The 23,062-nt window shown below is 42.1% G+C and overlaps 1 protein-coding gene across 2 annotated transcripts in view; it reads left to right on the forward strand.

The window, feature by feature from the left end:
* Window positions 1-23,062, forward strand: part of CACHD1 (cache domain containing 1) — a 249,188-nt gene that overhangs the window by 165,974 nt on the left and 60,152 nt on the right. For both annotated transcript variants that reach the window (XM_055401968.2, XM_055401969.2), the window contains 3 exons: window positions 953-1,059; window positions 19,316-19,442; window positions 22,176-22,320. In XM_055401968.2, the coding sequence (XP_055257943.1) occupies window positions 953-1,059; window positions 19,316-19,442; window positions 22,176-22,320 (379 nt within the window). The remainder of the gene's footprint in view (window positions 1-952; window positions 1,060-19,315; window positions 19,443-22,175; window positions 22,321-23,062) is intronic.

Here is a 23,062-nt window from a genome sequence, read left to right on the forward strand (position 1 = left end):
CCTCCTGCCCTCAATCCCTCCCAGCATCAGAGTCTTTTCCAGTGAGTCAACTCTTCGCATGAGGTGGTCAAAGTATTGGAGTTTGAGCTTTAGGATCAGTCCTTCCAATGAACACCCAGGACTTCTGGATAAAATTCACTGGAAAATAGTCTTAGTGACTATATATAAATGAGTCAGTAGATTTTCTTATTATTTTCTTGTAGATTGTTTGCCCTGGCAAATGAGTCATAATTACATTTGTGTTTATTGATCAGCTACTAGCCAGAGACTTAGCATTGTTCTAACTAGTATCAGCCTTGCACTCCCATTAGAAATCAGGAAAGACCTTGGCCTCATCTATATTACAACCTGAAATATGCAAGTGGTGTATCATTTATCATGAGAGGAACTGTGGTACGTTGTTTACGGACTTTTCACAGCTTTGGAAAATGTTTTTTCTTTTCTTTTTTTTTCAGATAAGAAACCTGGGGCTCAGATAGATTGTACAATTTATGCAAGTTCACACATGTAATAGTGACAGAGCAAGGATTCAAATCTAGATCTTCCCTACTCTGCAGCCATTCCTTCTCCTTCACTACTGTCTTTTTTTATTCTTGGTCATTGGTTTTCAGATTTTTTCACATGTCACATCAGAGCTGAAGTCTGAATGTCAAATCTATTTTCTATATGTTTTCATCAACAGTACCTGCTCATTCACTGCAAGGAAAGTTGTCTTGAAGGATTTTTTTTTTCTTTTAATCTTCTTAGAATTTATTTTGATTTCTAAAACTTTAGATGCAGATGTTGGGTTTGCCCACACTACTCTGAAGTGATTTTTTAAAACATTTAAATTGTAATTTTACTATTCATGAGCTGACCTATTCTGTACACAGTGTGAACTATTAAGTTTTGTTTGTTTTCTGGATTGAATAATGACCAGGTAAATATTGCTGATTCTCTTCTGTTGTTTCAGATTTGATGGGAACTTTAATACTAATGTATCTAGAACAATTAGTTGTGATCGTCTATCTACTACTGTTAATAGCCGGGCCTTCAATCCAGGACGAGACTTAAATTCAGGTTAGTAATCTCTTGACTTCATAAAGGGGAACTGTTTTCCACCACATTTTTGAATAAATGTATTGCTTTACATTTAGTTTGGAAGAAAAAAAATATGTTCTTAAAGTTAGGTATTTCTTTCTGGCAAGCTGACACTCAAAAGAGGAAAAGGAAGAAGAAAATAAAGCAGACATGTATTGAGCATTCACTACGTTACATCTATGTTTGTGAACTATGCCATGTGACTTACTAGATTCTTAATCTGTTATCTCATTTGTTAGCAGATTCACATTTAAAGGTTACCTTAGAGACCCAATTGTCTCTGCATTTAGGAAGTGTTGAATTTTATTTGTATTCCCTGTTTATAATTTTTAATTTGAGGAGGCAGTTTGAAGAATGATGAGGCTACTTTCCTATGACTGAACAGTGCCATGATGCTGTACAGTCATCCCTCAGTATCTGCAATTCTTGGTTCCAGGGAGCCCCCACTGATACCAAAATCTGCAGATGCACAAGTCCCTTACATAAAATGTTGAGGTATAAAGAATACAGTTGGCATTTTAGATCTGTGTATTTCACATTCGTGGATATGGGCAACTGACTGTATGTTGAATTTTCTTATTGGTCTGGTCGGAACTCAGTCATATGCAATACTACTAGGGTTAGGACACGTGTACACATAGTTACATATAGCTTCAAATTGGCACCATGTCTCTGCTTTCTTGCCCTAGAGTTCCGATCTACATTTCTCACTCTGTCTTGTTGTATACAGCTGTTGGGTGATGGGCCTCAGAACCTGAAAAGATTTCACCTTTTAAAAGCTGGAAGTGTTAAACATCTAGGAATAAAAAATTACCATATGACCAAACAATCCCACTACTGGGCATACACCCTGAAGAAATCATAATTGCAAAAGACATATGTACCCCAATGTTCATTTTGGCACTATTAATAATACCTAGGCCATGGACGCAACCTAGATTCCATCAACAGATGAATGGATGAAGAAGCTGTAGTACATATATACATCGGAATATTCAGTTCAGTTCAGTTCAGTCGCTCAGTCGTGTCCGACTCTTTGCGACCCCATGAATCACAGCACGCCAGGCCTCCCTGTCCATCACCAACTCCCGGAGTTCACTCAAACTCATGTCCATCGAGCTGGTGATGCCATCCAGCCATCTCATTCTCTGTCATCCCCGTCTCCATTACTCAGCCATAAAAAGGAATGCATTTGAGTCAGTTCTAATGAGGTGGATGAACCTAGAGCCTTTTATATAGAGTGAAGTAATCAGAAAGAAAAAAAACACATATCATATAGTAATGCATATATGTGGAATCTAGAAAGATGATACTGATGATCCTATTTGCAGGGCAGCAATGGAGACCCAGACATTGAGAACAGACTTGCAGAAAAAGAACAGGGGAAGGAGAGGGTGGGCTGAATGGAGAGAGTAGCATGGAAGCATATGCATTACCATATGTAAAATAGATAGTGGGAATTTGCTGTATGACTCAGGAAACTCAAATGGGGCTTTGTGACAACCTAGAGGAGTGGGATGGGTTGGGAGGGAGGTTCAAGAGGGAGGGACATATGTATACCTATGGCTGATTCATGTTGATGTATGACAGAAACCAATACAATATTGTAAAGCAATTATCCTTCAATTAAAAATAAATTAATTAAAAAATAAAAGCTAGAAATTAAAAATAAATTAATTAAAAAATAAAAGCTAGAAATGCCTTTAGAAATTACCTGCCAACCTCAGTCCTAGGATTTTACCAAGGAATAATCTAAGGCTCAGAATGGTCCTAAGACTTCCCTCATCACTGGAGAAATAAAAGATTTAATCCTTATGCATGAAGAAGTGTATTTCCCAGATTCCAGGTCTCTAGGAAACATGTATAAGCCAAGAGAAAAGCCAGAGACCCAGAATATTTACTTTTAGAGCCCTACCCAGTATTGGTTCAGAGGAAGAATTCTAGTCTTTGGGCATTGTATACACAAACCAGGTAATCTATTAGGTCTGGAAAGAAAGAACTGTAAGCTTTATGTTGCTTAGGGATTAAAAAACTATAGCTGTTAGCTAAATGATGCAACCTAAATCTGCCAGGCACTTCTTGTCTAGACCAATATATAATGAATTCAGTCATTTTTTAAAAATTGGTCAGAGAATCTGGAGGCCTTCTGGAGCAGGTGGGATTTACTACTAGAAAGAGAATTCAGTGAAAGTACTTTTCATAAAAAAATAATTGAAGAGAGTAGAGAAGGGCATGGAATGGGCAGAGAGACATTCTAATGGGAGATTCCAAGACTGGCTCAGGGCAGAGAGCTGGAACTTGAGTCTTTCCCTCAGTTGTGCCCAGTAGAGAATGTTTAAGAGAAGAGTTGGGAAGGACTTCCAAGATATTTGACCTTATCAACAAGAATGACAGAGTTGATGGGGAGGTGAGGAAGAGCAGGTTTCTGTGGGAGGAAAGGAATCAACATCTCAGTTTTAGAAAAATTAGTTATCCAAGGGAAAATGTCTCACAGACAGTGGTGTATACAAGTTTGGGGTCCAGAGAATGGGCCAGAAAGGACATTTATCACTTAGATTCATTGTGTATAGTGAGTCAAAGTCACTCAGTCATGTCCGACTTTGCAGAACCACGGATTGCAGCCCACCAGGCTCCTCTGTCCATGGAATTTTCCAGGCAAGAACACTGGAGTGTTTGCCATTCCTTTCTCTGGGGAATCTTCCCGACCCAGGGATTGAATCCAGTTCTCCTGCATTTCAGGCAGATTTGTTATCATCTGAGCCACCAGGGGAGCCCAAAGTGATAGCCACTCAGTCATGTCCGACTCTTTGCGACCCCATGGAATTCTCCAGGCCAGAATACTACAAAGGGTAACCTTTCCCTTCTCCAGGGGAATCTTCCCAACCCAGGGATCAAACCCAGGTCTCCTGCATTGCAGGCAGATTTTTTACCATCTGAGCCACAAAGGAAGCCCAAGAATACTGAAGTGGGTAGCCTATCCCTTCTCCAGTGGATCTTCCCAACCCAGGAATTGAACCAGAGTCTCCTGCACTGCAGGCAGATTCTTTACCAACTGAGCTATCAGGGAAGTCCAGACAAGTCTGGAGTCCAGAGAATGGGCCAGACTGGACATTTATCACTTAACTTCATTGTGGATGCTGCTGCTGTTGCTAAGTCACTTCAGTCATGTCCGACTCTGTGTGACCCCATAGACAGAAGCCCACCAGGCTCTCCCGTCCCTGGGATTCTTCAGGCAAGAACACTGGAGTGGGTTGCCATTTCCTTCTCCAATGTGTGAAAGTGAAAAGTGAAAGTGAAGTCGCTCAGTCGTGTCCGACCCTTAGCGACCCCACAGACTGCAGCCCACCAGGCTCTTCCATCCATGGGATTTTCTAGGCAAGAGTACTGGATAGGTAATACTTAAATCATGAGACTCAATAGGATCATACAGCAAGTGGCCATGAGGAAAAAATAATGGCAAGAGGTCCAAAGACTGAGTCTTGGGACGCTTTACAACTTAGAGTTCACTCTACGAGGAAGCAGTAAAGGAATCTAAGATGATAATCAGTCTGGTAGGAGAACCAAGAGAGCCTGAAGCCGAATGACAGAAGTGTTTCAAGACAGAGGGAGAGATCAGCTGTGCTAAAGGCCCTTAGCAAGATGAAGGCTCTTGAGAAAATGAAATTTAGCAACATACACACCAATTAACTGGTGAATTTGACAAAGGTTATTTGATGGAATGGTAGAGAAAAAGAAAGGCTGATCTTCATCAGCTCAGGCTCTTACGAATGGAGCAGGAGACGCCAAGCACATGAACTCCAAAGGTTTGCTGAATGGAAAGCTGGAGGGCCATATGGAGTCTATATAATATTTTTAAACTGAGAGAAATTATGGCAAGGTCATATGCCAAAGGGAATGATTCGTAGATAAAAGAAGTGAAAAGAGATAGTTGCTACAGCCTTATCCTTGATTAGGCAAGAGACAGTGGGATTCCAAGCAGAAGATGGAAAAGCACAGAGCATTCATTCTTAATGGGAAGAAGGAAGAAGTAGTAAGTGTGTGGAATGCCCATAATGGCCAATGTGATGTCAGGAACTTGGGGGCATGACCTGCAGTAGTGATTGTGCTTTCTCAGAGAATTAGGAAGCGAGACCCTCAGCTGAGACTGAGGCTAGGAGACAGGGAGAGTGGTTACATTCAGATTTTCTCTGTGATACAGGTTTTAGAGTAGAACTCAGCTGCACATGATTCGGGATCCTGACAAAATGCTGTTTTATTACAGTCTTTATTTGTCAAGGGAAAGGTGGGGAGAAAAAGGATGATCAGGGAAGAGGTAGGTTGTTAGAGATCAGATCTTGAATTTAGCTGTTTCCAAGATCACGTCCCAAGTATTGATATAACATCCTAACTGACAAGAGTTGTTCTCAGCACAGTTGACACAGCTAGATTTACAAGCCGTTTTTGGCAATATTCAGGTATTTGAGAACGGACTTGCTTGTATTTGAAGTTTTGTGACATTCCACCAGGCAGCGGCTACAGCCAAAGTCCACATTCTTGGACAGTCATTTGTAATACGAGAGGAGTGGGAGAAGGGGGAGGGTGACCTCACAGCTCCCCCTTCCCCTCCGCTCTGGCTCATGCCCCTTTTCAGAGCAGAATTAATGTGCTTTCTAGGCTATCACATGTCTGATATTTACATCTGTAAAATGTCCAGCCTTAGGCTCTTTCAGTCTGTATATAATCCATCAATGGGTTCCTAATTGATAACACAGTTTCAGATTGCCTCTCAGACTAGTTGGAAACAGACTCGCATAAATTGTAAACCATTCTTAGCTTCATTTATCCAAAACTAGGTCATGTGTCCATCCATCCAACACACATGTGTATTCTTTATCTTAAAACGACCCCACCACATTTCTACTTTGTAAATTGCCTCCTTGTCCCTGATTCCATACAAATAGCTGACGTTCAATAGAGCATGTGTTACATGATGGTATGGGTCATGTTTTGCTCAGGGTCTTTCCTGCTTTTATCCCTAGTTTCTCACTTTCTCTTTCTGTCTCTCTTTTAAATTCCTGCTGAGCTATTTTCTTGTGCATAGCCTGATCCCTAAAGAGAGTTTATTTGAAGAGTCCCAGGAAAGTTGCCTCTTGCTCTCTTGAGTTATGCAATTGTAGGTGAGAGTGGAAGTGAGAGTTACTCTTTCTCACCAAAAGAAAAGGTGTCTGGACTTTCTTTATTGTGTTTGATTTAAAGAGCATTTGAAGTTGCAAACTTCGATCTTGGTCACGTTGCCATCTTCATTGAGAAACAGGATTCATGGGGTGAAAGAGGCGCTTATAAGTCATGTTTCAGCAGTAAATGCTGCAGGAGGTACAGATGGGCACTGGAGGCTGTGGACCAAGCTGCTAATTTCAATGCCTTCATCATTTCATTCTTTGAATGACAAGGATTGGCTGTGTGCCGTAGGTTTTTCATTTTTCTTTAAAATGAAAATCATCTGTTAAAATGTTAATTCAAATGCAATGTGAAGCTATGTTCTATCTAAAAAAAAAAAGAATAAAATCAATCAAGGTAGAAATTTCTTGGATTTTGTACGCCTAATTAATCCAGCTTTGTGATTGAGATAGTATCATAAAAGATGTGGTCATTATTTAGAAAACTTTTCAGTCACTTAGAAATCTAGACTCTTGAGGTTATGATTCCATTTACATTCATGTACGGTGGTGGGTGTACATATGATATACATAAAACTAAGTACACAAACAAAGGGAACCTTTCTTCACTTTGATTCCTCTTCAAGTTCTGTTCTACTGTGAGCCACTTTGGAGTCTCGTCTTCTAGGTTTCTTACAACAATCCTATTACACTGATTTCAGAAGATTTTACTAGCCGCATAGATTCTCATGTGTATATATACTCCCTCCATAATGCCTGTGATCATAATGGATACAGCCTGGGTTTTTTGGTTGTCTTACTTAGCAAATACATTGTGAATATTCTTATGTGTCTATGAAAACAAATATACTTCTCTAAAGTCTCTATCGTTATTCAGTTCAGTTCAGTTCAGTCGCTCAGTCATGTCCGACTCTTTGTGACCCCATGAATCACAGCATGCCAGGCCTCCTTGTCCATCACCAACTCCCGGAGTTCACTCAAACTCATGTCCATCGAGTCAGTGATGCCATCCAGCCATCTCATTCTCTGTCGTCCCCGTCTCCTCCCGCCCCCAATTCTTCCTAGCATCAGACTCTTTTCCAGAAGTAGATGGGGAAACAGTGGAATCAGTGTCAGACTTTATTTTTTTGGGCTCCAAAATTTCCTGATTGCAGCCAGGAAATTAAAAGACACTTACTCCTTGGAAGGAAAGTTATGACCAACCTAGATAGCATATTAAAAAGCAGAGACATTACTTTGCCAACCAAGGTCCATCTAGTCAAGGCTATGGTTTTTCCCGTGGTCATGTATGGATGTGAGAGTTGGACTGTGAAGAAAGCTGATTGCCGAAGAATTGATGCTTTTGAACTGTGGTGCTGGAGAAGACTCTTGACTTGGACTGCAAGGAGATCCAACCAGTCCATTCTAAAGGAGATCAATCCTGGGTGTTCATTGGAAGGACTGATGCTAAAGCTGAAACTCCAAAACTTTGGCCACCTCATGCGTCGAGTTGACTCACTAGCAATGTATAATTGTGTAACAGTGTTAAATCCACCAGTCTACTCGAGTTCAACATTGAGATTGGCCTAGTTTTTGACCATATCATTGCTCCCTTGGGTGTCTGTGCATCAAGTCGCTTCAGTCACTTTTGACTTTTTGTGACCCAATGTACTATAGCCCACCAGGCTCCTCTGTCCATGGGATTCTCCAGGCAAGAATACTGGAGTGGGTTGCCATGCCCTCCTCTAGGGGATCTTCCCAAGGATTGAAGCCAGGTGTCCCACGTTGCAGGCAGATCCTTTGGTTCTCAAGTGATCCCTCCATGGTTTCACATGACTGGTATACAGCAGTTGGCATGAAAGCTTCCTTTTTTGAAACTTAGTTTCTATAAAATTGTTCTGTGCCATTTATCCCCAGACTTCTCTGCCCAGTCCTTTTCATCCTTCTTCTTGGGCTCTTTTTGCCTTAGGTGGATGTCCCCACATGACCTCTCTTCACCACTGTCCTCCCCTCACTGTTATCTCCCTGAATGTTCTCAATTTATACAGCACTCCTGCTCCCACCACTTGTTGCTCGATTCTAAATCTCTCTCTTGGCTGTGGCCTGTTGTGGAGTTTATTTATTGAGGAACCAACTTCAGGACACATATTTCTCTATGATCATCTGGAAACTACCTCAAAAATTAAACCATCAAACAAACAAGAACACTTTCCTCTAAACTTACTCCCCAATCTGGAATATATTGTTGGTACCCTCTCCTGGTTACACTGGGAATTCTTCCTCATCTTTTTCTACCTGAGACTTAAGGCTTTAACAGTTTTGACCAAATGAGAGCATAAGTGAATGAGTGTTTACTATGTACAAGACACCTGACTAGGGCATTTACCTGTGTGTCCCTCTTCCTGCTCATCACACCCACTTGTAATGTATATCTCATTATCCTTTTCATTAAAGGGAAACTTGGCTTAAATTCCATAGTTCAAAGATGTGTCTTGAATCCCCTTTGTTTTCTCCAGTTCAGTACAATAGATTTAAATCTTCATTGCCTTTCTAGAAGACAAATTAATGTAGAAATCTCCCCCAAAGTTTCCTTTCTCCTATTCTTCCTCATTTTCAATGTATTCTGCACATGGTAGATATTCTAAAGAACTCGCTCTATAACCCCATTTCTCAAAAATCTCTGATTGCTTCCCTCAGCCTTTCAAACAAAGATGGAGGCCTTTCAATTTCATCTTCTGCTCTTCTTTCACTTTCTTGTGCCCTCTGAGCTGTATCCTCAAGGAATCCCTTTTATTTCTCCAAATCCCTCGTTTCTATCACTTCTCCATACTTCACTCTTATTAGGTAAGAATTCCTTGTCTTCTGTAGCAGATTGGGTTTACTAGGAGGCAGACTCTGAGATGGAGGTTGGCAGTCTGCGGGGAAAGGGAAGGAGACAGGATTAGAAGATGGGCTGAGGTACAGCTTCAGTGGAGTCCTCAGCCACGCCCAGGGGAACTTAGAGGTTGTGGTGGCCCTTCAGACTTGTGTCAGCCCAGTCACAACTCTTTATTACTTTACTCTATGATCCATTCTTACCACAGAATTTTAATTTTTTATGTTGGACATCTGTTTGATGCTCTACTCCTTTTAATTTATTTTTTGTATGCCAAGTGTTCAACCCAGTCCCTTGCCCATAGAAGGTACATAGGAAAGTGCAAGTCGCTCAGTCGTGTCCGACTCTTTGCGACGCAATGGACTGTACAGTCCAGGGAATTCTCCAGGCCAGAATACTGGAGTGGGTAGCCTTCCTCTGCTCCAGGAGATCTTCCCAACCCAGGGATCGAACTCAGGTCTCCCACATTGCAGACAGATTCTTTACCAGCTGAGCCACCAGGAAAGCCCAGAAGGTACATAGTAAATGCTTATTGAATGAATAGAACTAGGATTTTCTTTGTACTTCTGTTGTCTCATCTTTATAATGGAATAATCAAGGCTTTTGAAGCAACCTTAGTGAAGAATAGAATGTAGATGTGATATGCTGGAAATCAGCACTGGTTTTCTTAGCTTAGGAAATCAGCATATATAAATGTCTCAGGTATATAGAGACTGTTGAAACAGACTACCCAGATGAATAGTATTATTTTCATGAAACTAACTGTGGTGATTTCAAACATACAATGCGCACAGGAAAATCAACCTGTTACTCTTTGGTACCTCATAAACCATTTTATACTTTTGTCTTATTCTTATCATGGATACCAAGGTAAAATATTCGTCAGTGTTATATAAATGAGAAACAGGCCTAGAGAAGTTAACTGATCTACGTAAAGTCAAACAAAAAAATGTTGGTATTAACGTGACTAGCTATCCGTGTCCTGACTCTTAGTCTGATGGCCTCCTTATGACAGATGGTTTAAAATGAAGAGATGTCTCCTCAATACTGTATTCTACCTTCTGACACATCAAACTCTTGACGAAACCTACAATCTTCTCTTTTCCCACCCAAACCACCTCCCTGGGCCATGTTCCACATATCAGTTAGCAGCAGCTTCATTTTGCTTGTTACCAAAGATTGAGACCAGAACTAAACCTGACTCCCCCTCTCCCTCATAATAAGCTTCTCCCCTGTGACAACTTTACAGTGGTTACTATGGCAGACGCCAGGGTAGTTACGGCAGAATTCCTCCCCTCACAGAGCTCACAACCTTGTCTTATGTATGTTGAAGGCACTTGGGATGAGGAGAAAAATCAACAGACAGATACAGTATGATGCTGTGCTGAACACTCTTGAGCTGAATACCAAACACATTTCTCATTTCAGAATCTATAAAAAGCGCATCCAGCACAGGTCACTGTGTAAGAAGGGAATAAGTAATGGAAAAGGAAGGTAGCACTAAGTCAGATTTTAATGGACCTTGTATATCAGTGTGAGGAGTTTGGTTTGGGTTAGGTTTGGTTTTTGTTTCTTAGTCAAGCAGCTAAAGACATAGAAGAGAAGGCAATGGCAAGCCACTCCAGTACTCTTGTCTAGAAAATCCCATGGATGGAGGAGCCTGGTAGGCTGCAGTCCGTGGGGTCGCTAAGGGTCGGACACGACTGAGCAACTTCACTTTCACTTTTCACTTTTACACATTGGAGAAGGAAATGGCAACCCACTCCAGTGTTCTTGCCTGGAGAATCCCAGGGACGGGGGAGCCTGGTGGGCTTCCGTCTGTGGGGTCACACAGAGTCGGACGCGACTGAAGTGACTTAGCAGTAAAGACTTAAAACAGAGCAGGCAAGAGAGAGTTGTGGAGAACAGATGGAAGGGTGGTTAGCCTGAGAAAAGAGAAACTGGGGGTCAGCCAAGATCATCCAAAAGTGGGAGGGGCCATGGAGAGAGGAAATTGGCTAGATGAGGGGTGAATGGGGGAACAAGAAATGAAAAATACACGGGGACCACTCTTCCAAGTTGACTGGCATAGAAAATGTGCATTGATAACTCAGGAGGGGATTGGATATAGGGAAAGGTCTGCTGATAATACCTTTTTAATAGAAATAGTGATAGACTTTATTTTCGTGGGCTCCAAAATCACTGCAGACAGCGAGTGTAACCATGAAATTAAAACACTCTTGCCCCTTGAAAGAAAATCTATGATAAACCAAGACAGTGTATTAAAAAGCAGAAACATCACTTTGCTGACAAAGGTCCATGTAGTCAAAGCTATGGTTTTTCCAGTAGTCATGTACGAATGTAAGACTTGGACTATAAAAAGGACTGTGGTGCTGGAGAAGACTGCTGAGAGTCCCTTGGACAGAAAGGAGATCAAACCAGTCAATCCTAAAGGAAATCAATCCTGAATATTCATTGGAAGGACTGATGCTTACTGAAGCTCCCAATACTTTGGCCACCTGATGCAAAGAGGTGGCTCACTGGAAAAGACTCTGATGCAGGGAAAGATTGAGGGCAAGAGGAGAAGGGGGCAACAGAGAATGAGGTGTTTAGGTGGCATCACCGACTCGATGGACATGAGTTTGAGCAAACTCTGGGAGATAGTGAAGGCCAGAGAAGCGGAGCGTGCTGCAGTCCATCACAAACAGCTGGACACAACTGAGCAACTGAACAACAACAAATTTATTTGATGCCACCTGGTCTTAGTGGTGGCATGTGGGATCTAGTCCCCCGACCGGGGATCAAATCTGGGGCCCCCGCATTGGAAGCATGGAGTCTTAGCCACTGAACCAGCAGGGAAATCCTGGTAATACTTTTAGAGTAGCTTGAAAATATTTATGTGCTGAAGACGGAGTCTAGGAGGCAACTGAAGTTAAGGAAACAGATAAGACAATGGCATTTCCCATCCTGGTTGAGTGTCCCAAACCTGGCTGATCATCAGGGGCACCTTAAGTGCTTTGTCAGAAATACCTATTCGTTGGCCCCCAACCCAGACCTAGTGAATCAAAATGTTGGCTTTATAAAGCTTGGGAATCTGAGGCTTCAGGAACTGCCTGTAATGATCAGCCTGACTTGACAACTCCATTTCTGTTAATTTTCTCTTATTCCTTCCATGAATGTTTGGAGATGACCTTGACCTTTGAGTCCACTGGAAATGGTCTACTGGAAATGAAGAAGGTAGACAGAGCAGTGTATCCTGTGCTGATTTTGGATTGGCCCAGAAATTTGTTCTAGATTATCTAAGCCCATGACCAGGCTGTCTCAACTGAATTAAGGACAGAATGGACTGGCTATTTTACATTATGTAATTAATTTAGAGTGGACATGATGAACTGTGAGCTTGGAACAGAGTCAGACTTGTGGATATCCTCTCCTTAGTATTAAACTAAAGTAAATACAGTGAGATAGCTGGGTCAGTTGCCATTAATCTATCTTTGGCAATGGGCTTTAGCTGACATGATCAATGTGGTGGGAGAATGAGAGGACTACATGGATCCCATTCCAGGCTCAAAGCTTAAGTCACTCCTCACTTTGAGCCAAAATATTCTTAGCTCGAAAATGGGAATAACAGTATCTGGTAAAACTCCATAAGTTTGGCTTTTGCTGGCTATACTTGGAAAAATTAACCTTGATATGCCTTGGTTTCCTGAATAAGTAAAATCTACCTCATAGGGTTATTGTAAGAGTTAACTAAGATAACATAGCTAAAAGTGCCCGTGCATGCTCAATGCTGAATCATGTCTGACTCTGCGACCCCATGGACTGTAGCCTGCCAGGCTCCTCTGTCCATGGAATTTTCCAGACAAGAATACTGGAGTGGGTTGCCATTTCCTACTGCAGGGGATCTTCCCAACCCAGGGGTTGTATTCACTCTGCATTGGCAGGTGAATTCTTTACCACTAGAACCACCTGGGAAGCCTCAAAAGTGGCTGGTATGTGATCACTTGATATGCTTACCCCCTCTGGAATAGCATAAACAGTGTCTGGGGGTCTGTGAAATATGGCCCCTCCTGAATACATGGTAAAATGATACTCAGGATGTAAGCACGGAGTAGGAACTAGAAAGGTGCAATAGGGTATAATGCCAGAAATTTTGTTTGCAGTCCTCGGGATGTTAATTTATTTGATTCCCCTCCCAAAGGATTGCTATTGCATGGAGTATTACTGAGAGGTACTATGTAATTTCTGGTCTGTTGGGAAAGTATGTATGTTTTTGTGTGTCTGCAACTCTGTGTATTTAGGACAGCTCTTGTGTTTTACATTTGGCAAGCTGTGGGAGGTAGACAGCTCTGTGTGCTTTGCTGAGCAGTATTGGGCTGCACATCAGAAAGTCCAGAGTTCCTCCAAGTGGGAGCAAAAGCTTTCTATTACAGAGCATTTTCCTTTTGTCCATACCTCTGCTGAATAATCCTGTGAAGAAAACAAGTCACTGCCCAACTACACACAGTTTGTAATCCATTTCTTTCTCACTGACATGGTGGGCTAAGTGTTAAAGAAAACACCTAGGTAAGGAGTCTGGGGACGTGGTTGGTTTTGTTTTGACTGGAGAGGCCAATGACGTAAGAACCGATCAGATGTAGATGATGAAATTTGAAGGAAAATATTTGGGGACTGTGGAATCTGGGGCCCATATGTTAGAATTACCCACAGATAGTTCAGTACACTGTATGCAGGCGGATGTTGAGACCCTGTAGATGGGAAGCAAAGAGTACCTGCAGAGAAGAGGCACAGCTTTTTAGCCATTTATCTGATGCCAAAGGAAAAATAAACCAATGAGTGTGGCAGAATTCTTCCTGTTCACTTACAATTGGCATAGGACATGTAAGAAAGAAATAGTCAATTGCTGAAGCAGATGGAACCTTTATTCTTTGTCCTCTTACCATTTTTCTCTGGGTTTCTAAAGGGTCTTTAGGAATACCTTTTTCAAATCTATTACGTTGCTGATGCAGATTGTGAAATCTTATGGGGGCAGAAGTGAAGAGCCTTTGGCAAGGTCTTCATGGCCCAACAGATACTGACCCCTAGTGCTTCCCCAAAACTGGGCTTGTGCCAGGCTCTGGGGATGTGAAGACTTGGCCGTTGCCCTTCTGGTACTGACAACTCCTCTGTGTAAGACGTGTGGCACTAATAGTGACAAAAACAAATACATTAAACTTATCAAGCTTTGCTGTGAAGGAAAATACTGCGCGCTCTGAGGGAGAGTAATAATGCAGGGTGGTCAGCGAAGGTCTCTCTGAGAAGGTGGTTATTTCAGTGCAAAAAGATGGGTATATGTGCAACACCAAAAGAAATAGCTCTCGATATCCAATGGGTTGAAAGGGGAAACGGTGAGGCTGGGGAGTAGGAAAGGACTGATGGGGTTTGGATTTAATACTAGGCATAGTTAAGTGGAAACCCTTTGAACAGTTTTAAGGAAGTCAATGGTGGGATTTGATTTCCATTTTAGAAAGATGCCTTTGGACGTTGGATAAAAAGTTGGGACTTAAACCCCTGGCTTCTTATTCCCAGTACTGATTTATCAAGGTCTCCCTTTTAGTTCCTAAGAGCCAGCCTGAATTAAGTAGAAAGTGCAAAATAGCACTGGGCCTGTGTCCAAATGGCTTTCTCATGCCTGTGAGAAATTTAACAGTGAAACAAAAAGACATTTCAAGCTCACATGTCTAACCTGTGGAGCATTTACAAAATATTTAGCAGGTCTCAGCTCTGTAGTTCCTCTGTGAAATAACAGCTGCCTTTATTATCTAAAATGTGCTCTTCGTTGCTTGACGGCATGCACAGTCCTCCGTGCTGCAGTTACCATTGGCTCTCCATTCTAAGCTGGAGCTTGTGTCTGTGCCGTTTTCTAGGTAAACCAGCCTGTGGGATTGATGGCGAAGCCTATGACATTAGACTCCCAGCTGGTGCCTGCCAGTTTTAGCAGCTCAACACTTTGTTTTTTCTGAGAAGTCTAAATGCTCACTTTAGACTTAAGTCTTACTTCAATTTTGACATCATTCCTTTTTGGCAAGTGTCTCCTGAATTGTATTTACTTATACTGTATACTTATAAACTGATGCAACTGATGAACCGTCAACCTGTTTATAAATTTATTCTGCCTCTCAAGAAGTACTCAGTGTGCTTTTTATCTGTTGATTGCTTATTCATTTAGCAGTTGTGACATGTAGAAGAACTGTAGTATCCTGGAAAGAGCAAGGACTTTGGAGGCAGACATCTAGGTTAGATCATGACTTAGGGCTTTAAGCAAGTAGGTTCTTCATCTTTAAAATAGTATAATAGCTTAATAGTCATTATAAAACATCAAATGATATATAAAACATCAAATGATATATAAAACTAAGTTTGTATGATGCTAAATAAATTTTCACTATAAAATCAGTTTTATTGAAGTATTTCCTTCTCCATATTGAAGTATAATTGACATCTAATAAACTTCATCTATTTAGCATACACAATTGATATGTTTTGATATATATAGTCCCATGAAGTCATCCTGTATCATTCCATAAAAGATGCTTGCTTTTTGGAAGAAAAGCTATGACAAACCTAGGCAGCATATTGAAAAGACATTACTTTGCCAACAAATGTCCATATAGTCAAAGCTATGGTTTTTCCAGTAGTCATGTATGGATGTGAGAGTCAGACCATAAAAAAGGCTGAGCGCTGAAGAATTGATGCTTTTAAATGGTGTTGGAGAAGACTCCTGAGAGTCCCTTGGACTACAAGGAGATCCAACCAGTCCATTCTAATGGAAATCAGTCCTGAATATTCTTTGGAAGGACCGATGCTGAAATTGAAACTCCAATACTTTGGCCACCTGATGCAAAGAATTGACTCATTGGAAAAGACCCTAATGCTGGGAAAGATTGAAAGCAGGAGGAGAAGGGAATGACAGAGGGTGAGATGGTTGTATGATATCATTGACCTAATGGACACGAGTTTGAGCAAGCTCCGGGAGATGGTGAAGGACAGGGGAGTCTGGCATGCTGCAGTCCATGAGGTCAGAGAGAGTCAGATACAACTGAGCGACTGAACAACAAAAATGAAATCATCAGACAAGCAAGCGTTTTCCCTCTCCATTTACCTATTTTTGTACCAGTTGTATTGGCAATGGTGTTGGGAGAAGGGAATGTTTATCATTTTTAAACATATTTAGAATTAACTTTGGTCTATGTTGATTTAGTCACAGTATTTATGTGTAATTGCATTTGGCATTAGAAGAAAGTAAGATTTTAAAGTTTATTAAACAAAAGTATCAAAATGTTTAAGAAACATTAATAGTTCTTCCACGCAGATCTTCCTAGCCTATATGCTGCAGGCACCACGTAGAGTGCATGCCTTGATGGGCAAAGAACTGGGAATTTGTGCTTCAGGGGTATAGCGATGGCTCAGATATAGATCTCACCCTCAAGGATTTTTGAATCTAGGGATGGAGTATTGGAAAGTTAACTGTAAGGACAATAATTCTAACTAGAAGTTGTTGTTGTTTAATTGCTAAATTGTGTCCAACGTTTTTTGCAACCCATTGGACTGTAGCTTGCCAGGCTCCTTTTTCCATGGGATTTCCCCAGCAAGAATACTGGAGTGGGTTGCCATTTCTTTCCTCCAGGCGATCTTCCCAACCCAGAGATCAAACCCGGGTCTTCTATAGGAGGCTTGGCGAGAGGTTCTTTATCACTGAACCATCAGGGAAGCCCCTTCAGTGGAAGGTGGGAAGAGGTAAAATGCAGAAGGATGTCAGAGAGTGTGATGACTTCTGTCTTGGGTTCAAGCTGCAGTGAGGAAAAACCATTCATTGCCTTCTTCACATATGTGTGTCCGAGATTGGTGTGCAGAGCAGCTTAGACAGATATAGACCCTGCCCATTGATAACTTCAAGCCTTGTACTGTGCATCGTGGGCTGACAGGTTGGGCGCCTGCCCAGCTTTCCTTCCTGGACGGCTTCCAACATTTCTGAGGATTGAGTGAGCGTGCAGGACCCCAACTCAAGTTATCTAGTGATCAGAATGCCTAACCGACTCCTGTGAATGGGGAAGCCCCCTCTGGAGTCCCAGGATGGATAATAGGGCTGTCACCCACCTCTCGGTCAGGAGGGGCCTGCATGGGGTGCGTGCAATGATGGATTGATTGCCTTGGGGCCCCAGGTTCCTCATTACCATCATAACTGTCATCTGCTGCTGCTAGTGCTAAGTGACAGATGAGATTTAATCAGATACCAAAGGAGTTCTCAGCAGGAGGGTTTGGGGAATCTTGCCCGACATTTAGGCTCTAGTGCTGGAATGGAACCAGAATGATCTTCTGTGGTGAGACTAAATGCATCACACATTGTGTGAATTCTGATTTATTTTTAAAACGTTCTTGCGCTCATTGGCTCTCCTTTTAATAGTCTCACTATAGCCTGTTTATTGTTACAGATGTTACTTTTACATGAGGTCAGCGAGCTTTCCTTTACTTTCAAAGACAGCATTTGCCTTTTCACTGCCAGTTGACAGGGCTTTGTGGAGAAGAGAACTAATGTGAGGTCAAGGTTAAGGCTCAGACTCCCAGGAGATGAGACAGAGAAAAACCCTCATCCCTATTTATGCATACTCACATCAGCATTGGTCTCCGGAGAGATGGTGGTCATCTGGGTCCAGTGATGACCTTAATAAGATCTCCTGGCAGAGTGCAGAGAGGGGACAGGTGTCGTGGTCGTATACTGGCTGACTCCCTTCTTGTCTATTGTGAGACCTTACGCAAGTCAGCAAACCTCTCTCAGCCCACCTCCTCATCTATAACTTGGGTTAATGGACTGTTTACTCCTAGGATATGTGTGAGGCTACAGTGCACTGTAGCTCCTTGATGTGTGTTGGGCAGGGCAACTGCTAAATATGTTCAAAGGCTTCCATATAGTGCATTTTACATGATGTAGTTGGAGGACCACTGTCCAAATCCAGCTTGCCGCTGATATTTACAAATACCCGTCTATAGAACACACCCACCCATACAGTCTTTTACGGATATCTGTGGTTGCTTTCACATCACAAGGTTGTGTTGGATAGTTGGAACAGGGACCATATGGTGTGCAAAGCCACAGTTGCTGATCTCCTGGCCCTTTACATAAGTTTGCTGACCCCTGAGCCAGACTACAGGATGGCTGTGTGGCATTCAGGGCTTTATCTAGACATGTTTTGCAAATAGACCTCATGCTTTCTTTTTTTGCTCCATTTGCCTCTGTCTAATTCTTCAGATTTATTGCTTGTTACAGAAGAGCTGGTTTCTGTTCATCCTGTATATCTTGCAGCATGTAAAGCAGTACCCTATACACAGGAGTATGTGATACATGAATGAGGTGGTGTGGAGCAGAGTGAAAGGGTGTAAGAGAAGAGAGAAAGAGTTCATGGAGGTTTGGGGAAGGTTGGACACAGTAAGGTGGCTGCCATTCCAGCTGCAGAACAGGTGCGGGGGATGCTGTGCACTTACAAAGGGAATCATTGCCACGTGATGGGAAGAACATGGGAGCCAGGACACCCAGACTTGAATCCCAGGTTAGCCAGTTCCTGATGAGGCCTCGGACAAGTTGCTTAAGCTCCATAAGCCTATTTCTTCAAGTCCAAAGTAGGGAATGATAAAACCCTCTTCATCCTGGAGTTGTTTTATGGATTAAATGAGATACTGTGAGGGCAAGTCTCTATTGTAGTGTTGGCACACTGGAATCATTCCATAAGCTATTCCTGAATGATAATGGTTCTGGCTTCTTAGGTACCATCCATGCTGTTTCCCTCATTGTGAAGCAAACAAGGTCAGCACATAAGTCTGGACTCTGGAGACTAGACTATTAGTATTACTGCCTTCTACAGTTAGAGAACATACCCCCAAGCCAGCAAATATACACTGACCCAACAGGGACTAACCCAGTGAGGATGAGGTTAATGCAAATGAGTCATTCATGCTGGAAAAATAATCCAGGACATTACGTGTCACTATACAATATTAAGAATAATTGCTTCACTTGACTGAATACATTTTCCATTCATGGGGTATTTTTTTAAGGGACAGAAAGCAAATGTTTAGTAGAAAATTTACAGCCTTAAATCTAGTGGGATTTATCCTTACTACAAACCATTTATGCAAAACAGATGCCTGAGGCACAGTGCCTGCATGCACCTGTGGATTTGGTGGTTATATTTCTTTTTCCCCACTCCTCCAGTTCTTGCAGACAACCTGAAATCCAACCCTGGAATTAAGTGGCAGTATTTCAGTTCGGAAGAAGGAATTTTCACTGTTTTCCCAGCACACAAGTTCCGGTGTAAGGGCAGCTATGAGCATCGCAGTAGGTACGTTGACTTGTTTGCCAAAGTTTTAATTACTGCTTAAGAGTAATCTGTATAAAATATAGACTCCCTATTCATACACACAGCTCTGCCTCCAAACTGTTGTTTTAGAAACTTATCCTGAAATGATTTCACTATTTAACATAGGTGGTTGTGGAAATGCTCAGGAAGGCAAATGATGAAGCCCAGAGCATTTTCAGAAGTATCTAACAAGCCAAGTAAAATAATGTATTTACTAAGGAATAAAAATATTGAAGCACTTCAGACTGTTTTGCACTTCAGATACCTTTGTTGAGAGACAAATTGTAATACTTTCTTTAAAGACCAGCGCTAGAAGACTTAAGAGCGTATCTCAGAGTAGAGCTTGTGATTCACAAATTTCCTTTCTGTGATAATGTGCTTGGCCATCCTTTTGATGTGTACATGTCTGCTACTAGAATTTTGAAGGTTGTCCAGAAAACACTGGATTGAGGATCGTTAACATGCCGTTTTTCTCAGGAAATTACTTGAGATGCTACCTCTTCGCCAGAAGGGCGGTAATGGTGATATAATTTGTATGACAAGACTCATGAATTTACAGAATCCCTTAGGCAAAGATCCTTTCCTTCCGAATCCTCACAGTTTCTCTTTTGCAGTGTTAGGTGTTTAGTGCCAGAACTTCCCGAACTAGTGCAAGATGCCTGGTTTACTTTTTTTTTAGTGTAAATTAACTGCCATCTTTATTTTTATTCTTTCCATCTTTATTTTAAATTATATCTATTCGCTAAACTTACCATGATAATCACTTCATGATGCATGTAGGTCAGATCAGTGTGATGCTGTATACCTTAAGTGTATACAGTGCTGTGTGTCAATTACATCTCAATATTAGAAGCAAAATGTAAATTAAACCTGAAATTGTCCCCAGGGAAAATACTCCCTCTGTGCTTCTCCTAGAAGGACATTTGTATCATTTGTATGGTTTCTTCCCATTCCTTCCCTAGATAGCATGGTGAAGACTTGAGCATCTTGGAGACTATACCGGAGTCCATGACCTTGGATTCTAGGCTGGCTCATCTCTCAGGAGAGGTCAAAGACACTTTGAACCATCCAATTCTCATTTACTTCTAAGAAGATAGGTTAGCTGGCATTCTGCTTTAGCACCTTGTCACAAGTTAACATTCACCTTCACTCAGAAGGTTTCACAAATCTCTCCCCCTAAACAGGCATTTATCAATCCTGAAGCCTCTGTTCCCTTGGCTAAGTAATCTGAGTTTCTCTCCTCATAGATTGCTGTTGCCATCTCTTTACCTGTCCTCTGAGGCTTTTACAGAGTGTGGAGTGGGTTTGCAAAGCATTCCAGAAAGGAACCAATCTCATTGTGAGGACCACCTCCCAGATTGTACATATAATGCTGCTATTTATGTATCCCATTAAAGCAGTTTTTAACAATTTACTGTGACAGCATGCAGACATATTCTGCTTTTCATTTATGCGACATTGAATTGGAAAAGAGGAGGTATGTCATTTTTTAAAAAAAAAGAATCTACTCCCCTAGCTTGGAAGACCTAAAAGTTCAGTATTTGACATGGTTGTCAATGGTGGGATAGACAGATTTCCTTATTTTCTGCTGTCTTCCTCGTTTCTGTAGCCACAAATTTTGGATTCCCTTTATTCGATTTCCTTACTTGGCTGAATGGTATTCACTAGTGAAAATATAGTAGTACCTCAGTATTAACGTGGGACTTTTGGCTTGAGAACAATTAGTGTAAACTTGGCCCGATTTTGAGTTTTTTGGTGCTTTGCCTGTATTTCTTAATTTGTGCCCAGGCTTTTGTGACTCAACTGGCATCTAACATTTCACGGAAAAATCTAGTGTTTTAAGGGTGTCCATAAAGGAGAGAATTCTCTCGAGGCTGATTTGCTCTCTTAAGCTCCCTCTGATTTGTTCCAGCTTTAAAACTGTGAATAGAGACCTCATTAAACCTCTTCTCACAAACCTGCCTGAACTGCACACTCACAGAAGGCCGCTTTGATGGGAGGTTTTTCTCCTTTGGAGTTCCCCTATCCACCCCCACCCGCTCTTATTAATGTTGGCAAACAAAAACCTGGCAAGAAGAGTGGCTATCACAGGCTCGGACAAATCTGATGGCACAGTTTTAGATCTCTGATAAGGGGCCTTTTGGTGGCTGGACTGTGTAAATGGCTATAGTACAGAAAGGAAAGGGCCCTCCTAGCATTGGCTTTTGTCTGGAGAGAGAGAAACCAAACCTGCTATTCAGAGCTGCTCAGCATGCTTACAAATGATAGGCCTCCTCGGTTTTAGCTAAGCCCCACTCAAAGTCTGCAGAGGACCCAGCACTGAAAAACAGTGGACTTTTTTCAACCTGTGAGGATGTCTCTGCTGCCTGTTGGGCCACCAGGTCCATTTTCTGGGAGGGTGGACTTGCACACAGGCTGAAAAAGCCAGTATTCCAAAGGCTTTGCTTCTTAAAATCTTCTCCCAGTTGCTCTAATCTTTGGAAGACAGAAGTTAGCAGTCCCTGTGGTGCAGCCACCCACGATAGTCTCGAGACGCTGTTTGCAATGGACCAGGATAGTTTTCTCATTCCATGCTGGTCTCTCCGCCCTTGTGCCATCCCCACTGAAACACACAGAGGCCAGCATGCCTGCCCGTCTGTAGCACTCACAGCTGTGTTAGGTCCAAGCCTTTCTCCTAAACCAGGAGTGACCCCTGAGAGCTTCTTGCCCTTCTAGACCTATCTACGTCTCTACCGTTCGGCCGCAGTCAAAGCACGTAGTAGTGATCCTGGACCATGGGGCCTCAGTCACAGACACGCAGCTTCAGATCGCCAAGGATGCTGCTCAAGTCATCCTCAGTGCCATCGATGAACACGACAAGGTATCGATGACGCCAATGACTCCCTCTACCCTTCCCACTACCATTGGGTCTTTCTTGAATACCTTTTTAAAAACACTTTATGTTTTACGGTATGTGTTTTTCAGTCCACCTCTAAAAATAACTTTGAGAAAACAGAGTGGTTTACTTTCTATTCTTGTATCTGAAGAAGCAGCTGCCAATACTAGTTCCGGATCTCTTTTTAAACCCACCCCCACCAAACTGGGCTTCCTTGATAGCTCAGTTGATAAAGAATCTACCTGCAATGCAGGAGACCCCGGTTCGATTCCTGGGTCCGGAAGATCTGCTGGAGAAGGGATAGGCTACCCACTCCAGTATTCTTGAGCTTCCCTTGCAGCTCAGCTGCTAAAGAATCCACATGCAATGCAGAAGACCTGGGTTTGATCCCTGGGTTGGGAAGATCCCCTGGAGAAGGGAAAGGCTACCCATTCCAGTATTCTGGCCTGGAGAATTCCATGGACTGTATAGTCCATGGGGTCCCAGAGTCAGACACTACTAAGCAACTTTCACTTTCAATTTCAATTCAGTTTCACCAAACTGAGTCTTGCACTTCCTTAATGGCTTCTGTTAAGACCGCTAATTTGCTGTAACTTTCACACTGCTATTTATACTAAGGAGGAACAAGGTGAAGGCTTGGACACTGGTGGGTGGCCAGACTTTGTCTCAAGATTGATAGGAGGGGAGGGATACAAGAAGGCTGCTAGAGGTTTATTAATCTTTAGGA

Source organism: Moschus berezovskii, chromosome 4 (assembly GCF_049115385.1).
Source record: "Moschus berezovskii isolate FMDL1 chromosome 4, NW_MosBer_1.0, whole genome shotgun sequence".
NCBI lineage: Eukaryota > Metazoa > Chordata > Mammalia > Artiodactyla > Moschidae > Moschus > Moschus berezovskii.